The following is a 19,875-nucleotide window of genomic DNA, read 5'->3' as shown; positions in this document are numbered from 1 at the left end:
CCTAGGCTTCCCGCTACTAGTTTGGTCGTCTTGTAGGGCTTCGCTCCCGAGGTACTATGGAGGTACGCCAATCATTGACCAGGCTTGGCCTGATGAAGAAGTCGACGGTGATGAAGAAATGCGTCTGTTGACTAAACATGGGAGACGATTGGCCGGGATGCGAAGCTAGGGACCAACGAACCCCCCCTGCTGTCGTGCGGCGCCGAACCAATAATGGTTGATATCGCAGGCCGACTTCTGCATCGTGGGGGCTGCGAGGGCGCAGCTGAATGTCCCCTGCGTGCCTGCCTACGACTCCGGGTATGGTGGATGGGACAACAGAAGCAGCAAAGAGTTGCAGAGCTTTCCTCTTCCGCCGAGCTAGAAGAGAACGAAAACAGCAAGCACTGTGCAAGACATGATGCTACTAGAGAAGTAGCTGAAGTCAATGAGTTCCTGATGAGGGCAGCGAGATGCGCCAATGGCCAATCATTGAAGAGATGATTCGTATGCCAGGCCGCCTTCTTTCTTGGTGTCATGCCAGTTGGAGCGATGACTCTGTCTCAGCCGGGATTTCGGTGAATGTATGGGCGCCGGCGGGGGAGATGAGATCGTATTTGCGCGACACCTACGGATACCACAAGTATTATGAGTCGATCTCTTGCTGAAGTTGGTCAACATGTGATAATGTCGTAGGCTACCAGGGACCAATCTAGCTCGTAACTTGCTGTCTTCATTCTCGGACGTATTTGCCGTAATGCGTATGTTCCACGGGAGCTGCCTTGTTGACCCTGTTCAAGCCCACGCCATTCCCGGCCGTTTAGGGCCTGGTAGTGCATATGCGAATTGGCGGTCCCCGGTTTTTGACAGAGTTGCAGGGACTTGATAATGCCTGGAACGGTTTGGCTCGGGTCAGTTGGAGTTGACCACGGCTGGGGGGGGGCCGTTGTTGGAATGGTGAGAACATGTTATGCGGCCGCAACTGTGCTTACGATGTTACCGGAGGGCCCCCCGCCTGCTCTGCTGTGTTCCGGAAACAGCCTTGATATCTGATTTATTGACAAACTGCACCGTAGCACTGCGTTTGCCCGGTGTGAGGAGATATTGCAACTCTGCACCAACGTGCTTCGATAGCTCGCGGAACAGGTGAAGTCGTTGAGGTCGACTAGGGCCCGTTTGGTCATGTCAACTGCTTGGCGATGGGTGTCAGCACTCTGTGCAAGCCAGTCGAATAAGAGGCGCACCACCATTTCTTTTCTGCGTGGGGGCATTTGGGGCCAATGCGCAGTGATCCTTCAGCCGTCCGCCTCCATCTCACTGGACGATACATACATAGTCCTGTGCCGCTGGGCGGTGCAACAGTATCCGCATTGGCGAATTACTGGTCGTACTCAAAGATCAAGGATAACCCGCCATGGACGTCGTCACCGAAAAAGTGCACAAGATAATGATCTGGTACCCTTGCTGTCTGCTCCCGTGCCTCATTTCACAAAGACCGGCCGGACCGCCATCGATCAAACCTACGAGACTCATAGAATGCCGACTATTTGATGAGATGTCCAAGTCCTTCCGTCGGGAGGGATGGTCTCGCTCCCTTGGATTGCGGGGTCTGAGACACGGGCTACCGCAGCCGTCGACAGTTCCTTTCCGCGGATTGGAAATGGAAGGAATCCGGGGTAATTGATGAGAGGCTCTGGGCTTGTTGATGGAATTGGAACTCAAATCTCCGAGGCATTGTCTCCCAGCTTGACAAACAAAAACAACGTGATGGTTCGAACGAGGCAGAACACGCCGAATGTAAGCAAATTCTGATTGGCATAGTAGCCCCAATGGTCCGACTCAGATTGTGATGATGGGCAAACATCTCGCGTGCCTTTTGAGAGCCAGTCGAGTACCAATTGCTGACCTGTGCAAGTCGGCTAGGAATGTCATGTTGCGATGGGGCCAGTGCGCTATAGGCAGTCCGCTTATAGCAGACAGTCCTGGAGGCCATGTCAGTAGGTATACTCATAGGGCTGAGATGGTGCCGGTCGAACCTGTCTTAACCCTGCTGGCGAGCAGTCGAGTGCGTGGCCACAGAGGCCGGCTTCATGCAGTTCGGGGGAGCCGGTGCGGGATGATACCGTTCAAGACTGCAGTCAGCTTACAAACAGCAGATGCGTGGGCACTAGCTTAGTTTGTATCAATTGGCCGCTGACTGGGAGACCTATGATATGACGCAAAGCTGGCTACTCAGGTTGAAGACACGAGGCGAGGGATCGTAAGTTGCTTGCATAGGCCGGTTGACAGAGGGGGACCAAAGAAGAAGTGCAGTGCAGCACATGGTGCGGCGGGAGACGGGTTTCTAGGATGCCTTTTCCGGGCAAAACGTTGACAACCTGGCCGACACCCCGATTGCTCAATACCGCTGGGGGCTATGGTGGCTGGTTTCTCTTTAGCCATGCATGGCGTTTTGAAGAATCCCAACAGTGATTGTAGAGCCTGAGACCGTTTCAGGCGTCGAGAAAGCGTGACAGAGTCTAGCAGCTATTTGGAACTGCTGGCCAGTGTTGAGAGAAGGGTCGCTAGGAATAATCGTGTGCGACTGACTCTGAGGCGCTTGGCCATGGCTCAGCAAATGTTAGTCCAACAAGACGAAGAGGACATTTCCTATGGAAAAGCTTGAATGACCTATTCCCAGTTGCACCCATGAGGGATTACGGAAGTTAAGTCTTGGCATGGTGGTAGTGCTTGAGGGCCCAGGAGTGGCAGATGATGGCGTGGGTAACCCATCTCGAACAGAGCGTGTCTGAACTGGCTATGGCTGAAGCAAGCCGACTCAATGCAGTGGACAGTATCCCTAGGTCCGCCTAAGTCCGGCGCTGGGGTTCTGTTTGCGCTGATAGCCTGCACCAGCGAACGTCGAGCTGTTATGTCTGGGTCGCCAAGGCAGTTCTCGGGTATGAGGCATGAAAAGGGGATTGGGGCCGGGTCTGGAGGAATGCGAGGGACGCGTCGGTATCGTTGGCGCAGGGTCGAGGCGCTATTACAAGCAATGCGACTGTTGCAGAGCGGGCTTCGTAGGGATATTTGACATTGGTCGGGTCAAGTTGTCCATTGTTGATCATGAAGAAGTGCAACATCCTTGCGGAGATGGGTGGGGTGTCGTTGAAGTTGGGGATTACCTAGGTATTCACTGCAAACAACTCGGTGGTGAAACTCAATTGCCTCCATGCCTCTCCTTCCCTGGCAGCCTGGGTTGCCTGAGTGCCTGCCTGAGTACAAACCCAAGTACCTAAGTAAGGTACCTCGTCTCAGCGGGTCACCTCAGTTCAACTGGGAAGGAGGATCACCCGCCCGGGCAAGTACGAATAACACGTACCCAAGCGCGCTACCTTCCTCTCTTCTGTTGGCTTTTCCTCCAATCATCATGATGTTCTCAACGAATATCTATCAGGCTCGTCAAGACTTCTCTCTCAGGTACTCAGCTTCACGCATAGAGACTCAGGTCTGTGAGAAAATTGGCTGACAATCAAGGTGATAGTTCATCTACTCTGGCGTGTCTGGGTGGAAGGTTACGAAATTAGAGAATGAGAATGGAGATTGACTTTGAGGGTGGCATCGGCTAAGGACATTTTGAGTTTAGACTCAGGGTCTCCAGAGTCCAGAGATGAGGACCGCTGTAGGTACATAGTCTGTGGACTCGGGAAGCAGGAGCCACCAGTGGATTCCCGCCTCGGTGGATGGATCTTGGAAAGGTGGGAAGGTGGGAAGCTGCCCAGAACTCAAATCAGAAGGGGCAACGCCGGGCGTAATCCATCAGACAAGGAAGGAGCAGATGGGTGGAGATGTCTGGGGAAAGCACCACACAACAGCTGTTTCCTATTTTCTTATAGAGTTCATCCTCTGCCTCAGAATAATTGCACCACCAAGGTCAATAGAACAGAAAGAGGAAGAGAATGCAGAGGGGACAATATCTCAATTAGTAAGGTAAGTAGTATTGAGGCAAAGGTTTTCTTTCCCTTCCACTGTCTGTTCCTACTTTAGGTACCTTCCATTACGTTTCCCGTCTGTTTCTGTTCTCTCGACGCTTTGCAGTGGGATAATCTGAGCGAGTCGTAGCTTCCCCATCTCATTTCATCTCATCTCATCTTGCCCTACTATCTCGTACCTACCCGAAGGCGAGGCAAGCACCTCGGAATCCAATGCAGCTTTTGTCGTTGTATTCGTAAAGGGTACTGCGTATTCGCGCGTTCTTCTCGCCATTGCAGACACTGCAAGTCAGGCTGCAAACACGAGCTGTGCCGCAATTCATCGTATCTCTGACTGCCCAACTGCATTGAACACTGAATGCTCCAGATCAAAAACAAAAGGCCGCTTCTGAACAATATCGCTTCCAGAAGAAAGAAAGAAAAAAAAGGGGGGAATCCTCGCCCATTTATCCATCCACTCGCCGCCTTCCCCGAGTCCCTCCCTTCTCCAACACTCACTTTTCGGGCCTAGCACAACAGCCCGCGTCAGTAAGCCGCCATTCCCACTTGAGCACGCATCCGACCTGCAAGAAGGATTTCGATCCTGCACACACCCACGAGTAACCGTACGACATCTCCAACCAGCGGCCTATTCCCCCCCTTGCGGTTTTGGCGGTTTACCCCCTTGTCCCTGGGCAGATTAGCGCCATCTGTCAAGGAGCAACGCAACGCCAAGCTCGCCAAGCTCCCGCCGTCTTTGCCTTCTGGCGTCCTTTTTGCCGCCAAACCCAATTTCGAGTCGACTCGAGTCGAGTTCCCTTCTTCTGTGTAGCCGGCACGACTAGCTTTCCTTCCCCTCAACTTTTCCCTCAACCTTTTCTACGCACCTTTCTAGATCGTCAACATTCTTCGCTTCCGCCTGTGCCTCGTCGCCGAACTGCCGGCTGCTCCCGGCTCGTCCTCAGTCGTACCTCGCTGACTCTGTGGTCCGTCTGTCTGGGTGGTCTTGAAACTCTGCCGAGCCACGTCGATTGTGACATCCGACGCCTCACACGATCCGCCGTTCATCGAGTCCACGTTCAACCGACAGCCAGCCCGGCTACGATACCTAAGACCAGCGCGCCGACAACTACACATTTCGCAAACACCACCTCTCCTTTGAGCCGACGTCAAATCTTCGAAAAACTCCTCTTCAAGGGCATGCCGACGACATAGCCATCATCATCGCCATGATCCCCCTCGTCGTTCGCTCCCTCCGGGGAGCTGTTGCCCGTATCTCCCCGAGCGCATACTCCTACTCCCCTCTGGGAAACGTCAATTCGAGTTCAGAACCCTCATCACCTGGTGGCTCGAGCCCTCCCGCGCAATCCAGCTCCCTGTTCGCACGATTGACGGCAATCCTCTTTTTCCTGCTGCCCTCTTTCGTCCAGCGCCGACTCCGACCCAACGACTTCAAACACCGGCGCTTATATCCTACCTCGTGGCTCGATGGTCTGCGCGGCGTTGCATCGCTGATTGTCTTCTTCTGCCACTTCACAGAGAAACATGTTGGCTGGTTCACGGCGAGGGCATACGGCGTTCCCGATGAAAACGATCATGTCGCTTCCTCCCCGCTGCAATTACCCTTCTTCCGCGTTATCTTCAGCGGTCGGCCCATGGTCCACATCTTCTTCATCATCTCGGGCTTCGTTCTGTCTCTCAAGTCTTTGAAGCAGGCAAGGAGACATGACTACGATGGACTGCATCGCACCCTGTCAAGCAGTGTCTTCCGCCGTGGTTTCCGCCTGTTTCTACCGACCACTGCGTCTACGTTCATGATCCTCGTCATGATTCGCCTGGGATGGATGGGACAGCCCTTGCCTACACTGTGGGAGCAGCTGGTGGACTGGAAGAACGCAGTGTGGAGGATTACCTTCAGCTGGCAGTGGGATATTACCCAGATTCTGCCCTATGATGTCCACCTCTGGACCATCCCCATCGAATTCTCCCACTCGCTACTCCTGTTTGTCGTTCTCACTGGCGTGAGCCGCATGAAGACGTACTTGCGTCTCGCTTCGGTTTTCTCCATCATGATCTACTGCCTCAAGTGCGGCCACTGGGCCGGCTTTGAGTTCCTGGGTGGCATGTTCCTTGCCGAGGTCGGTTTGATCGAGGAAGCTCGCCAGGAGCGCAAGGCAGCCGCTCTGCAGAACAAGGAGGCATCCGACATGGAATCCTCGACTGCGTCGGACTCGTCCTCAAGCTCCCTTGCCGTTCGCGTGTTCAAAACTTTCCTCGTCGGTAACCTGATTTTTGCCCTGTTTGTGGCTGGCTGGCCGAACCAAAAGGCTGACATCACCCCGGGAATGTCACCACTCTGGCACAACACCATGGAGCCTTTCTTCACCATGGGTGGCGACCTCGTCTCCTTCCCCTGGTATGCCCTTGGCGCATTCCAGATTGTCATTACTTTGCAACATATCAAAGTGTTGCAGAACCTGTTCGTGACACCACTAGCGCAGTACCTCGCAGACATCAGCTACGCGCTTTACCTTGTCCACGGACCCGTTCTCGACGTGTTTTCGCATCGCTGGATGCCGTACGTATGGGCGCTTGTCGGCGGTAGGGACGAGACTGGCGTGATTGGGCGACTCGTGGCGTGGTTTCTCGGAATTGTCTTGCTTGGTGTGCCGACTGTCTGGGGCAGCGACGTCTTTTGGAGAACCGTCGACGTCAAGAGCGTAGAGCTGGCACGCTGGATCGAGAGTCTTTGCACGCGAGACGAGTAGTCGTCGAAGTAACGAGCCACGAGGCGAACAGCATCGGATGTGACGGTGTAGATGGCATATCGGCGTTGGAGGCGTTGAATACTGTGATATATATTGTCTTATTGGTTTTCGGGTGCACCTAGAGTCATGATGACATTCGAGTAAATATTATCGTACAGCTCTCAGTCATTCAGTCTCGGGTACGGTTCTCTGTGAAGCAGGTGGGAGGTGAGGAGAGGAGTTGTTGCGCCCCAAGGTAGACTGGTGTGAGCCTCCTGACGTTGCGTGTTTCGATTAACAGACAGATCGCACAAATCCAACGTAAGATGGCCGGCCACAAGGTACGAAGAAACGTGAGACGGAAAAGCTTTGGCTACACAAGAAAAAAGGAGGGGGAAGCGGATGTTTTAACGAAGGAGGTTTGAAGGGACAATAAACAGCTCAAGCATCTTCGGATAGCTGTGGGTAACCGGGAAGATGGGCCGCGTGGGATGGGGAATGGGAATGGGAATGGGAATGAGATAGTGGGCAGCGATCCGCCGGTCCCGGGACGGAGGCTTCATTGGGCCCGGGGAGCACTAGGCCCATCCCACCCGCCCCCCCTGTACCCTTGCCAAGACCCAGAAAACACGTCTCAATGGCGTTGATAAGGAGGCTGAAGCAAGTTTAGTTGGCATGGTCAATGGCGGACGGATGAGTCGGCCTGGGCTGCGGCGATTTAAATCAGGGCGAAGGACGTTTTAAGAGCTTTTGGTTGGTGAAAAGGGGGGGATTACGAAGTAGAGGCACTAGTGAGAATATAGATCGGATACCTTAGCAGAGGCTCGAGTCTCAACTGGAGGATTGAAATGCGGTGTCACTATAGAAGCCGGTGCTCCCGTGCCGAGATGCCATTTGCCTTTTCCTACCACCCGTCACGAAGTACTCAAGGTAAAGTACAGTACCTACAATGGGCGGATAGGAACGCCCGGGAGTAAGGCAGGGCTGTGCAGCCAGGAAGCCCATCCGTTCACTTACTCCTTGGTATTTGCTCAAGTGCAGAGAATCACGCCCATGAACATTTACAAGTACAGTGAAGCAGTAACCTATCAAGGAGGAAGGTACCTAAGTACTACTAAGATTTGTTTGTTTTGTTGTTCAACACCGATTCCTAGTACTACCTTGGTGTCTGTTCCAGAAGAGAGTGCCATCGGTAGCCCATACCTGGTAAGCGCCCCGGGGGAAGTGACGGTGCTGCGACGGGGTCCGTGGGTTTCCGGAGTGGGGGACCATCGGGGCGGCCCGTTGTGTTTCAATGATTCACGGTGTCTGCGCCGGTGTGCCAAGGAATGCATGCCGTGTGGACGGGATGGGGTTCAGGTTGTCGCAAATCCGTGCTGTGTACTCCGTAGTCAAACGTTGATCCCTCTGCCTTGGGAGACGGGCACACGGAAAAGTTATGGTACCGTTTGCTCCTCCAAGACCCGGGCGTTAAAGGGGTTTCCATCTCTTAACTCCGGCTCGGGCGCCTCTTGTTTACTCACGTCCTTTTAATTCGCAATAATGTCCGACAAACGAGACTCAAATATTTCGGCGATAGATGATCTGGAAGCTAAATGACAAGACGGAACTTTTGTTGATAGCATCTTTGAACCTAACGCCGACGAGATGCGTGCCGCTATTCAATTCTCGTAGTAGTAAAGACCGGATGAGTATGCACTATACAGGCAATGTCATCCCACCGGGCTACATTTGGTGGCCACTTAAACCAAAGATCTTTCAGGCTTCCCCTGGATATCCATTGGTTTTGGACTTTTGTCCCTTGTGAGCTGCAACCGAACGTGAAGGATCGCAAGCTGCGCACTACAGCTTCATAGCCCCATGGTTCTCGAGATGAGTTCTGGGCGTTCGGCTCCCACTCGCCTCATGCCCATTGGGTCTGGAGTTAAGAGGCTTCTTACTTGCGTCTGCAGATGACGGCGTTCGACTTGTACTACCACATGCGGAAGTGCGACGGGAGATGTAGATGGCCATGAAGCTTCTATAAAGACAAACATGCCACCTGTCTACAACTAATGCTGTCTCTAACGAAACATCAACGGCTTTCCACATCATCAATTCGTGCAACCATTGCCATACAAAATTCTACGCATTCCAGCAACCCCTCTACTACGACCAGGACACAAGAAGCCATGGCTCCCACGCTAGGCCGTGAAACAACAGGCACCGAACTCGTCGCCGAGTACGCCTCTCACATCGCCGGGAAAACAGTCCTCGTAACCGGTGTCTCTCCCGGCGGCCTCGGCGCCGCATTCGCCCAAGCAGTCGCCGTCGCCTCTCCGGCCCTCCTCATCCTCGCGGGCCGCAACACCACCAAAGTCCAACAGACCGCCGACGCCGTGACGTCATCGTTCCCGGCCGTTGCTGTCAAGACGCTTGAGCTGGACCTGAGCTCGTTCAAGAGCGCGCGAGCGGCTGCGGAGACTGTGAATGGGTGGGAGGATGTGCCTCACATTGATGTTTTGGTGAATAATGCGGGCATCATGGCTACGGACTGGAGCAAGACGGAAGATGGCTTTGAGAGCCAGTTTGGAACGAATCACCTCGGCCCCTTCCTTTTCACAAACTTGGTTCTGAAAAAGGTTCTTGCTGCAAAGGAGCCGAGGGTCGTGACGGTCAGCAGCGATGGGCACCGTTTGAGCCGTATTCGGTGGACGGATTACAACTTCAATGTCAGTACTCATGCTGTTTGAATCGCGCCTAGGCTGCAGACACTGACTGGAGAGCGTGGCACAGGACGGCAAGCACTACAACAAGTGGATCGCTTATGCGCAGTCCAAGACGGCCAATTGCCTCATGGCTCTCTCACTCGCCGAGAAGCTGGGCGGCGAGGGTCTCCTGAGCTTCAGCCTGCATCCGGGCGTCATCTTCACCAATTTGGGTGGCCACTTGGAGAGCTTTGATTCACTGCGTGAGTAAAGCACTTGTGAGGACGTGTTACTTGAAGAACTTGTCGCTAATCGCGGTGCGAACAGGGGAGACGGAAATCGTCATGGGCACCAAGAACATGTGGACGGAGTTCCACCCAAAGACGGAAGACCAGGGCATCGCCACTCATGTGTACACTGCATTCAGTCCTGACATCAAGAGTGAGTTCTCCAGCAGTGCTTCAGAGTCGCAGGTCATGTACCGGAAAGCTAATGCTGCCCAGGTCTCAACGGACAGTACTTCAATGATTGCCGTATTGCCGACCAGTACGATGAGGAGATCTACCCTTGGGCGAACAACAAAATCGAGGCGGATAGGTTGTGGAAGTTGAGCGAGAAGCTTGTTGGCCAGGAATTCAACTACTAGTGGCCAAGGAACATGTAGTCCTGAGGCTACAGGCGTCTCACATGGAAGTCTAGGATCTCCAACATGGCTTTGAACTCTATTCGTCATTATGTTTTAGTATCATTCATCTATCTGAATCCTACAGCAATATTACCTCTCCACTCTGGTATCTATGGCGTTGTAGGAAGGACATCACTCGGCTCGGGAGGTGCAGTATAGTCGCCAGGGAGGGTATCGACGGGAGGAGCCTGTACGTCGATGTCAGCGTGCGTTCATACTACCAAAATCAGACACCAAATTCTACTCACCTGAAGCTTCTCTGCCCATTCTTGTATCGCCTCGTAGTTCTTGCACATGTGCTTGGTGTTGAAGTCCGGGAATGGCGCCGGAGGGTCGCCGGCCCAGACCTGACCCAGAACACCAGTATCGACGTTGCAGACCAGGACTTGCCTGATGGTGTCTAGGCAATGTGCTGCCGAGGGTCAGCTATGGTTGAAGACGTTGAGAGAATGGCTTCCACTTACAAACATGGAGACGGACAATGTGCTCCTCGTTGGCGAAAGCATGCGTGCCCATCTTCTTGTAGTAGTCGTAATTGTAGTAAAGGGATTTCCGAACCAAGTTCTGTATCAATCATGAGCACCATACGTTGCAAGCTGAGTCGCTGCCGTTGGCTTACCAAGCAGTGAAGGTGATGCATTCCCTCGACGTTGACGAAGAAGCCCGCGCCGTACTTTTCTGACCTTCTTACAAAAGACATGTCGAGGCCGCTCTTCAAGCCGTCTTCAATTGATATGACCCCAGCGCGATCTCGAGATTATTAGCTACTAAGGTAGGCGAGAAGCCATGAAAATGGATGTTACTCACAATCTACACCCATTGACTCCCACGCCGCATCAACCTCTGGCGAAGCTTCCTTCCTAAAGATATCTTCCTGTAGGAACGATCCGTTGAAATGCTTCCAGTTGTATTCGACATCCACGTCTTTCAATACCGGCGACCATTGCGTCGTGTGAGCAGCACAAGCGCCATCTAGATCCGCTGTAGTCGATCTCATATGGGCACCCAAGTGCATGGAAAAGAGGTTCGAAAGGGCGAAGACCACAACTACAGCTACAGTCCTCCTCCAATCTCGTCTCCTCTGTGTATCATGTTGCCTCGCGTCGGGAACAGATTGCAGGGACTCGAGATCCTCTTCGGACTCTTGCACACGGCCAGCGAGCAGCCTCGAGCTCGACTCGTCTTCCTTTTCTTGCATCATGGTTTCGACAAAATTGGTATCAAGATGTAACAGATAGAGACAAAATAAAAGAACCGCCAGCAACGCGTCAAGAAAAAACTTGAGAGAGGGGAAGGATATGGAGCGATCGTGATCCAAGGGAAGCTCGTCCGAGGGAGCAACGGGCAAGACGGACTACCCAACGACTCTTGTCTGACATGAGGAATGCTCGCTAGCCTTCCAAGCACGGCTCACACATGTCCCTGTAGCTAAACAAAACGATGAGGCGTCTGTATATTTGGTGCGCCGTCAAGGTTGCCACGCGATTACCGAAAGCAGCTGGAATGCTCAAAACTCAATCGCCCGCCAACACTACCACACGAATAACATAACCCCCACCTGCCACGATCCAAGACACCAGAATTGGTACCTATCAGAACACGGCATCCGCGGCAGGAATGTCGCCGTCGATAGTTTGGCTGCAGCTGATCCGCCGGCGCATGCGGCTGATGGTTGCGCGAGGTGGAGAGGCAGCTACGCCCACGCAGCGAGGGCAGCGAGGCGGGAATTGCTGCCCGCCGGTCTTGCTGGCATCCCAGCAACTCACACGATGCCAAGGCTGGGAAATTCGGCACGAACTCTTTCTCTGTCCCAGGAGAGAAGGGGAAAACGAGAGGAAGTCGAACGGATCCTCATGCTTAGCGTGGTGGTTGTCTCGCTTGTCTACTGTTAGGCTGGTAGTTTGCAGCTTCGACGCCTGCGGGCACCAATCGCAAAGTTTCCGAACCTTTCCCCCGACGCCTGACGTGATGCTAGATGGACGGTCTGGGGTAGTAAGATCTCGTATCTGTAGGGAGCTTACCAGTCTGCACTGTCGACAGTCATCGTATATGTCGAGGGACTTTTGGGGCATCGTATCGAGAATCATTTCCGACAAGGCAGCTCTCGCGCAATTGCACAATCCGTTAGGATCTGGTGTCATCCCTTGCGTGTGAGATGGGAACAGCAGCACCTGATCATCGACTACACAGACAGCTCAAGTAGACTCGCGGTAGATCGACTTCAGTCGTGCTCCAATGAGACCGAATCTCAACCACCAGCCCTTACTTGGCCTGACTGGATTCTTTCAACGCTAGATGCCATCCACATAGTAAACTTCCAGCCCACGGAGCCACCGCCCCCAACGTGGCAGCCTCCAAGTTTCCGGCCTCAGTCAAGTTTCCACTTTACCCAGAATCTGCTCTTGACATTAGCAAAGTTATAAGAGGCCCATCTAGGTATTACGGCACGACGGCCTTCTGATTTCCTTCGGTCGTGTTCGGGTCCATGTTTCTGGCACCAAGCACAGCCGCCGTCGCAATTACGCTGAGCCGAACTGAACTAAAACCATGCCGTCGGAATAAGCGCGAGAAGGACAAGAGTTAAGCGGCCCTTGCCGGGAGACCTTCGTGTACCAAAGAGGCATGGACTCCTGCATGGTTATGTCGACTCATGGATCTGCATGAGGTAGCGGGATGGGAAAGTTCAAGTTTACAGTAAACTGACAACCTCTCATCATAAACCCGCCATGACCACCCCCGGCTATCCACGCTACCATGTCTTGGAGCCACCGAAGCTTCGAAAATCAGTCACCAAAATAGCATGGTAACAAGGGCGGGGGCTGACACTAACGCAACCGCTTGTCCCGCAGCCAATTCCGTGTTAGTAGGGCTGATCTCCGTCAGCGTGCAGAATCAGAAAAAAAGCTCCCCCACCAGAGACTTCACCTCGGAGTTTGCTCGACTTGGACTGAGGCTGTGAGGCTATTCCTGTTTGGGTTTCTCAGCGTGCTTGACCTCGCATAGGTATCACGATGTTCATCAATGTCAGACACTCTTCTCAGACACGGCGGGTTCAGCCTGGTAGCCATGAGGACGGTTCCACTCGTGTTATCGTCCGCGATTGTGTCAGTCACTGGTATCTTGGAAGTCGGCCCGGATCGGATTTTCCTCGAGCTCGCATCGTGCTTGTCTGTGACCGGATGACAAGACATGTTTTGCAGTTCAACCTTCGAGCATTAAGTGAAGAACTCACATCTTGGACTGGATCCTAGCTCCATTTCCAGCAGTGGCAGTCAACGTGATCTTTGATCCATAGGTGAGCTTTGACTAACAGCCCATTTTGGTCCTTTCGGAGCTCCCTTGCCCGGTCATGACACCCACATGCAATGATCTCTGCATCATCTACACCATCAGAGATGCAAGAATACGAGGACGATCTCTTAGCCGGTTGTTGAAGTCCTCTAAGCCATGCGAGCCCCCCTTCTAGCGTGGTATACACATCGCCCGATGGCTTCGAGACATCGTGAGGCTACTCCTAACATCCTGCGGCCGTCCCGGACGCATCCGGATGAGCTTGTGACGCCATTCACAACCCATTCGACCGCCTACCCTGTAATCTTGCAAGTTTCTGCCTACAAGGCGTATCCCCGCTTCCAGAGGCATTGTGTCTTCCATCTTAGCGAGCTTTCAGTTCAAGGGCTCCCTTGCAGCCGTTCACATTAGCCTGGATACCCTTCATCCACCAAAGGGAAACGCCATCTCAACGATTACTAGGTCATCAGCACGATCCCAGATGCGGCGCGTATACCCTCATCACTCGGGCTCAAGGGTGGCCGGTATAGTAGTCATGGAAGAATGCCAGACAATACCATCGTCTGCAACTTGAATCTCAGCTTGGCTCTGCCATAAGTATTGCCGTGATCCCACCATCAATCCCACGATCTCTCTCTCTTATCCTCATCACCCACCAAACAATTATCTCACATAATCAAGTCGTCAGAGCCAAAGTAACTTCAACCAGCCAAGCCGCTTCGTCTCCATACTTCTCTTCTTCACCAAACGCAAACATGAAGGTCTCCGCCATTCTCATCCTGACCGCCGCCTCGGCCGCCCTCGCCGCACCTGTTGCCGAGGCCAACGCCGAGGCCGCTCCCGCCCCTGCCCCTCAAGCCACATCGGGTTACACCAACTACGGAAAGTACGACTACAGCAAGTACGGAAGCTACGGCACCTACGGTGCCCCGCCAGCCACAACCCCGAGCCCCACGCCGGTCCCTCAGACTTACAGTGCCTATGGCACTTACAAGGGCTACAAGCGCGCCACCGACTGGGTCAAGAGCTGGTTCGTGTAAAGCCACCAAACATATCTTCTACATTGCGCATTACGCAATACGCAATAATCTCACTCCTTAAGCGCACTTCACCAACCCACACATCTCCCCTCACCATTTACTGGACGCGAGGCTGGCTCGGCCAACAACAAGGCCTCGATACTTGGCGACTTTCATACCATATGTAACCCAAGAGATGGTCGAGGGACGGATCTGTGTAGTATGGGGGTATAATGATAATAGAAAGTCCACATACAGTAGGCTCAATGAAATAAATCATGTGTCATGAGTTTAGGTATTGCCAATGACGTTCCCACGTGACAGCCTGTGATATCTCAATGACTTGGTGATAATGTCCTCAATTTACGGGACTTAAACATCCCCAAATTATTTCATACATGAGGTAGATTTCGTGGCATTTCATCGGCGCGTAGTGCAACGGGGACTAGTTGTAATCGGCATTCGAAATGCAACCTCCATCTTTAATCTTAAATCGTTTTGTCCAGCATTCTTGCTACTCTTTTTTTCATGAAGGCTCCTGAAGGAGAGAGTTCGTTCAAAGCTTCAGTAGTGCTTTTACGACGTTAGCTTTGACTAGAAAGATGAATCGCTACTTCACTTGGAACTTAGTTGCGGGTTCTTGTAATCTTGACAAGTCAATAAGACTCACACCGTATTCTATAGCTGTACGATTCCGTATTCCATAACTTTGGCACTTCGGGTTCGTCTTGTTGAACCGTCATTCAATCTTACACCTAAAGTCGCCATACCTGACTTTGTTCGCCACGTCAACTCTCAATCTTCCTTGTTAGTTCTAAACATATATGAATACGTGCTATTGTCAAGATGACTCAAGATATGAGAACACGGCCAAATGTTACACCGGCGGCACCTAAAGCCGGTAGAGGTAAGCAGGCAGACTTTGAAATGAAACGTCAAGGTGACGGAATGTACTCCTCGTATTGATGGTTCTAGGGAAAGTCTCTACTGCCTCCTGTTATTTGCATTGCATCTTTGCAACGAGCTGAAAGCTCATGATTGTAACACGTAATGACAACAGAGAAACAGATGAACATGTAGTTTGAGAGACTGTTTCGAGTTTCATTAGGTCAATATAAACCCAACCATTGTGTCTTATTACTCACGTTTTGAAAACCGCTTATGAAGTCCTTATGACAAGCTCTGGGATTGGCCTCTTCGAAGCGTGGCAATGGTGCTTAGCACTGGAACTCTTCATCTGACCACCGTGTATCAAAGAGCTTACAAGGTACAGTATCAGGCTCTTAGTATAATCCAAGGTGTAAATAGACAGGATTTCAAGACACAAATATATTAGTTCTGACTCTCGCAGGTGTTCTGTGTGAGTAGCTTTAGCTTGAAGATGCGTTGAGAGAAGGAAATAATTAGTAGATGCAGATTCTTAAGCTTGGTAATGAACGACGTATGTTCAGATGTCCTGGTTGTGGTGATCCACCTAGTCTCACTTAATCTTAGACCAAGGCATTTTGCCATGATGAATATGAGTAGGTATGTACGGATTCAACGATATTACTCATTTCCATTCCATGGAGTATTGGCTGAGGGCTGTATGGCAAGCTCGACCGAGTTAGCTGAAGTTGAGAGAACCAACTACATACAATTTTCAAGTTTCAAAGTCCTGTGCGCGCTCTGGATATTCACTTCAGCCATATAGCCTGCGTAATGTGGATGAAACCGCGGCGGGTGGAGGTTTAGAGGATACTTGGTGAGGCAAATGCAATCATGTGCTCGAAGTAGATGTCCACTCGGGGTGATATCAAGATGAATAGTCTTAACATGCAAGCAACCATCCCTCGATATCAAAAAATGCCGGCATCAGCGCTTGAACCAGCCACCAATGAAGGACTGACTACCGACGTTGGAAATCTCGAAGACATCTACCAAGATCGACGCCTCGTGAAGTCATGGAGCCTGTCCTTTAACGATTTCTACTGTGTCTTCATTCTCATCTATGGCAATATTATCAATGTTTAGCGCGTATATTGAGGTTCACTGATGCTCCGCTGAGGCCGCTTTGCCTGATTACTTGACTCTACTGTTTGAGGTATCTCTGTGGGCAGGTGCTGATGGCTACATTCACTTGACTCGGTATTGGGACTGTTACAAGCGGTGATAAACTTGGGTTATACGGTATCACAGAGTCTAATTATTGATCACCGAGACAGCGATGGATTTGGCGAAAGCTTCGCAACAAACCCACACTAACTGGAAGCTGGAAAGGTTCGACCAGCCACCTTGTTTCAAGGTGTCTTTACCTCATCAATTCTGAGAGCCGAATTTCACTCATATCATCTAGTCAAGTGAAATCAACCGAGACTCGCAGCCCTGGACTCAACAGTGCACTGCTGCCAGGTTCCAGCCACGAGCGCTCCGTCTCACAAATTGCCACAAGCTAGCCACGTGTCCAACATTATGCAGACCTGTGTCACTCATCATAGGATTGACTAAACATATGTTTCCATCTTTTCCAGGTTTCTCATAGCCGGCGGCGTTGTACGGCGTCACGGCGTACCGGTGTAAGCCCAATGGTGTCATGCAAGGGGGCGAACAAACCCGCATTACACGTCCGCAGCAGGGGGGCTTAGAGAGGGGTAGAAGATATCTAAACACTCAAGCAAATCTCCAGACCTTTTTCGAGAAAATAAAGAGGTTGGGAATTCCTCGCCCCTGGTCTGAAAATTCTCCCAGCCTCCTCATTTTTTTTTTGTTTCCCCTCGTGCCCCCCATCGGCCGAGATGTCGTCTGAAACGCCGTTGTCCCTGCACGTCGCCCGCTAACATCGGAAGCGAAGGGATCCACCGTGGCGCCGATTGCCCGCCGGGACTATTCATTGACTGTAGCGCAGCGGGCATCGATGAAGATGCAGAGCAAAAGGCAAAAGGAATGAAACTCAAAATGATACGGAAGAGAAGCTGACAGTGAAACTCTATTGCTAATATCCAACCACCGCAATTGTGTTTCGGTGGTTGTTGCCATGTCTCGCTATGCCACTTGATGCATCTCCCAGCCGCTGGATGAAATGCCGGTGAACATGTCTCGCCACAATGGACACAATGAGACGAAAGCTGTCTCATTTGTGTGACTTCTTGATCCAGATGATCTTCGATGAGTTGGAAGAACAATAGATGTCTCAAAAGTTTGTAAAAGGATAGGCGAACTACGACTCCGCCTTTACTCGGCGCGCTATAGCGTCAACGGCACCAGCGCCATCTAAGTAAGATGATTGCTTTTGGTGGACCGTTCATCGGTTGTTGCAGAAGGAATTGCGACCTGCAGGAAGCCAAAACAAAAAAATGGCAAGAATGAATCAAGGAGCGAATGAACGGTGCAAACTTACGTCTCAATGACCAGCCTCTCCCCTCGATCAGCTGACGGCGAAGAAGCGAAGAATAGCTTCAGTAGCCGAGTAGAGAGCTCGAAGCAAGGGCAACATGCATTCTCTTGGACTTCCGACGCATCGATGTCAGGGCCTTGCATGTCACAGGCGTCATATCTGTTAGTCTGGGGAAGCGCGGCAGTGAGGTTGGTGATTTTGGATTAGGGTTGTAGACGTGACTCAATCAGGTTGTCGACTTCTTGTGCATGCATGAACCACCTTAGCGAGGGCAAAGACTTTTGCCAGTTACGTCCAATAATAGCGCTGGCTGTCTGCAAGAGACCTGGAGGATGATCATGCTGTCAGAGTACTCGTTCACAGAAGTTCAGCAGGCGCCGGTGGATGTTTCGCATCAGATTATGCGAGGCATATGGGGGAGCCTGCTGGACCAACTAGATAGTCGAGCCCTGCTTATGAATCCGAGGAATAGGCTTCAGCAGACATTGCGAAGAAGAGGCAGATGTGCCTCACGTCAGTCGACTGTGACAGCACGTTGTGTTGTGTTTGACGTGGCGATGTTGAGACTCTGAGGCTTAATCTTCATGCAATCCTCATGCCGAGTTGGTGGATGAGTGCGAGGGAGGCCCGGAATTATGGCCAACAACACAAGAGCTACGCTCTAAGCCGACGAATCAAAGTGCTAGGACGATGGCCGTGGCCCAGCCCAAAGCCCAAAGCCCAGAGAATGGAGGACGAAGAGATATCTTCCCCATTAGCGGCGAAGATGGTTAAAGGCTGGCGTCACCTCGATGATCAAAGGCCAATGGGTTGTGTTGGCATGAGGAGAGTTGAGGTGCATCATAAGGCAACACTTGCGCTATCAGAACGCCTGAGAAGCGCGGAGGCCCGCAACGCAAGAGACCCGGAACACGGGAGGCGAGAGGCCAAAGACAGTCTGGCCACCCGTGATGTTGGGTGGCCATGATGGGAGACCTGGCGTGCCGTTCTCGCGGTTCTGCGGGCAGCTGTCAAGTCCAGCATGAGAGGTGGGGTCAAGTAAGTCCATGGACGAGACATGAGGTCACCCAGAGAATGTGTGCTCAGCAAACTGACGAACGAAGGTCCCAATACGAGGTCGGGGAGAGTAGCAGAGCAGAGGTCTGAGGTAGGTGGGATTACCCCCTGCGTCGGAAGGGCCATAATGTGTGAGTGAGGGCGGCTAAGGCTCTAAGCCAACATCGGCTGGAAGCTCGATTGGTTGCGGCGAGGCATATTGGAATGAGGGGAGCTATTTGATTGCGAGGTGGAGTGAGTGGTGGAGTGAGTGAGAAAGAGAGGAGAAATAAGCAATGTGGCAAACCTGTGCTTTGACATTATTTGGAGATGGTTTGCGGGACAAAAGTAAGTAGTGTTCCTATTCATCCAAGGGAGGAAGAATGAAGAAGAATGAATGAATGTAAGTCATAGTAGGTATGGATGAGCTGTGGGAGCTATGGCCAGAGGTTCAACAGTGCTCGCTCACGCTTCGCGGGGTGAGTTGAGATGAAAGTGATGGCAGTCAGATCAAGTACCCACTAGAGCAAGGTAAGGTAAATATACCCGTAGCCAAGATGATCTGCTGAATGGGCTGCAGTGACAGACTCCCAAGTTGAGAATGAGTGAGAGGACGCAATTGCATGGGCAGCTGTCATTTCGGAAGGTAAATGCCAATGCCCACACGCACTGCCGACGGGTGCGAGGGGTCCCGGTCTGTGGGCCGTATGGATGAGGATCACTGTAGTGTACGGAACAGATACGGATGCATAGTGGGCAACCTGACGGACTATGTGGGTTTTATGAGCGCGTAGGGCAAATTCGCATGTCTCGCACTCTCCCTTGGAATCAGGTCGCGCTCTAGGGATATTCGCTTGCCAGTTGGTGAAGCCTAAACTTGTACGGATGTAAAGAGGGAGAGACGGAAGGGCACAGTCGCCCATATTGAGAACAGGCAAGACATGACTGGCTGGTCGCAAGTCGTTGCCCCGCTTATCGCAGACGCGTTTAATTGGCCGTTTATCGCGGTACGGAGAGTGGAGACTGGAGAGGGAAGTTGCATCCTGGTCGAGGTGCGCCTGGCCACTGCTGCCTTTCCTGTTCGCGCCGACCAATCATATAACTTACAC

General features: G+C 52.1%; 6 protein-coding genes across 6 annotated transcripts; 3 read left to right on the top strand and 3 right to left on the bottom strand.

Annotated features, from left to right (window-relative positions):
- Positions 1-131: 131 nt before the first annotated feature.
- CPAR01_07644 (uncharacterized protein) lies at positions 132-518 on the bottom strand (the record flags this gene model as incomplete). Its single annotated transcript, XM_060491913.1, has 1 exon — positions 132-518. One exon carries the CDS (start codon positions 516-518, stop codon positions 132-134), a length of 387 nt encoding a protein of 128 aa, XP_060348283.1.
- Positions 519-5,158: 4,640 nt separating this feature from the next.
- Positions 5,159-6,697, top strand: CPAR01_07643 (acyltransferase; the record flags this gene model as incomplete). Its single annotated transcript, XM_060491912.1, has 1 exon — positions 5,159-6,697. The coding sequence occupies one exon, from the start codon at positions 5,159-5,161 to the stop codon at positions 6,695-6,697; it is 1,539 nt and encodes a 512-aa protein (XP_060348282.1).
- A 2,150-nt stretch (positions 6,698-8,847) lies between these two features.
- CPAR01_07642 (short-chain dehydrogenase/reductase family Oxidoreductase) lies at positions 8,848-10,009 on the top strand (the record flags this gene model as incomplete). The annotated part of the gene is made up of 4 exons (XM_060491911.1): positions 8,848-9,387; positions 9,452-9,626; positions 9,691-9,804; positions 9,867-10,009. 4 exons carry the CDS (start codon positions 8,848-8,850, stop codon positions 10,007-10,009), a joined length of 972 nt encoding a protein of 323 aa, XP_060348281.1.
- A 149-nt stretch (positions 10,010-10,158) lies between these two features.
- Positions 10,159-11,249, bottom strand: CPAR01_07641 (tat pathway signal sequence; the record flags this gene model as incomplete). The annotated part of the gene is made up of 5 exons (XM_060491910.1): positions 10,159-10,236; positions 10,297-10,460; positions 10,513-10,612; positions 10,668-10,798; positions 10,856-11,249. 5 exons carry the CDS (start codon positions 11,247-11,249, stop codon positions 10,159-10,161), a joined length of 867 nt encoding a protein of 288 aa, XP_060348280.1.
- A 2,845-nt stretch (positions 11,250-14,094) lies between these two features.
- On the top strand, positions 14,095-14,379 carry CPAR01_07640 (uncharacterized protein; the record flags this gene model as incomplete). Its single annotated transcript, XM_060491909.1, has 1 exon — positions 14,095-14,379. The coding sequence occupies one exon, from the start codon at positions 14,095-14,097 to the stop codon at positions 14,377-14,379; it is 285 nt and encodes a 94-aa protein (XP_060348279.1).
- A 4,908-nt stretch (positions 14,380-19,287) lies between these two features.
- Positions 19,288-19,689, bottom strand: CPAR01_07639 (uncharacterized protein; the record flags this gene model as incomplete). Its single annotated transcript, XM_060491908.1, has 1 exon — positions 19,288-19,689. The coding sequence occupies one exon, from the start codon at positions 19,687-19,689 to the stop codon at positions 19,288-19,290; it is 402 nt and encodes a 133-aa protein (XP_060348278.1).
- Positions 19,690-19,875: the final 186 nt, after the last annotated feature.

This window comes from Colletotrichum paranaense (genome assembly GCF_030867605.1).
Source record: "Colletotrichum paranaense strain IMI 384185 chromosome Unknown Scaffold_6.1, whole genome shotgun sequence".
NCBI lineage: Eukaryota > Fungi > Ascomycota > Sordariomycetes > Glomerellales > Glomerellaceae > Colletotrichum > Colletotrichum paranaense.
The sequence above is the reverse complement of the archived record's forward strand: the minus strand, read 5'-3'. Positions and strand labels throughout refer to the sequence as shown.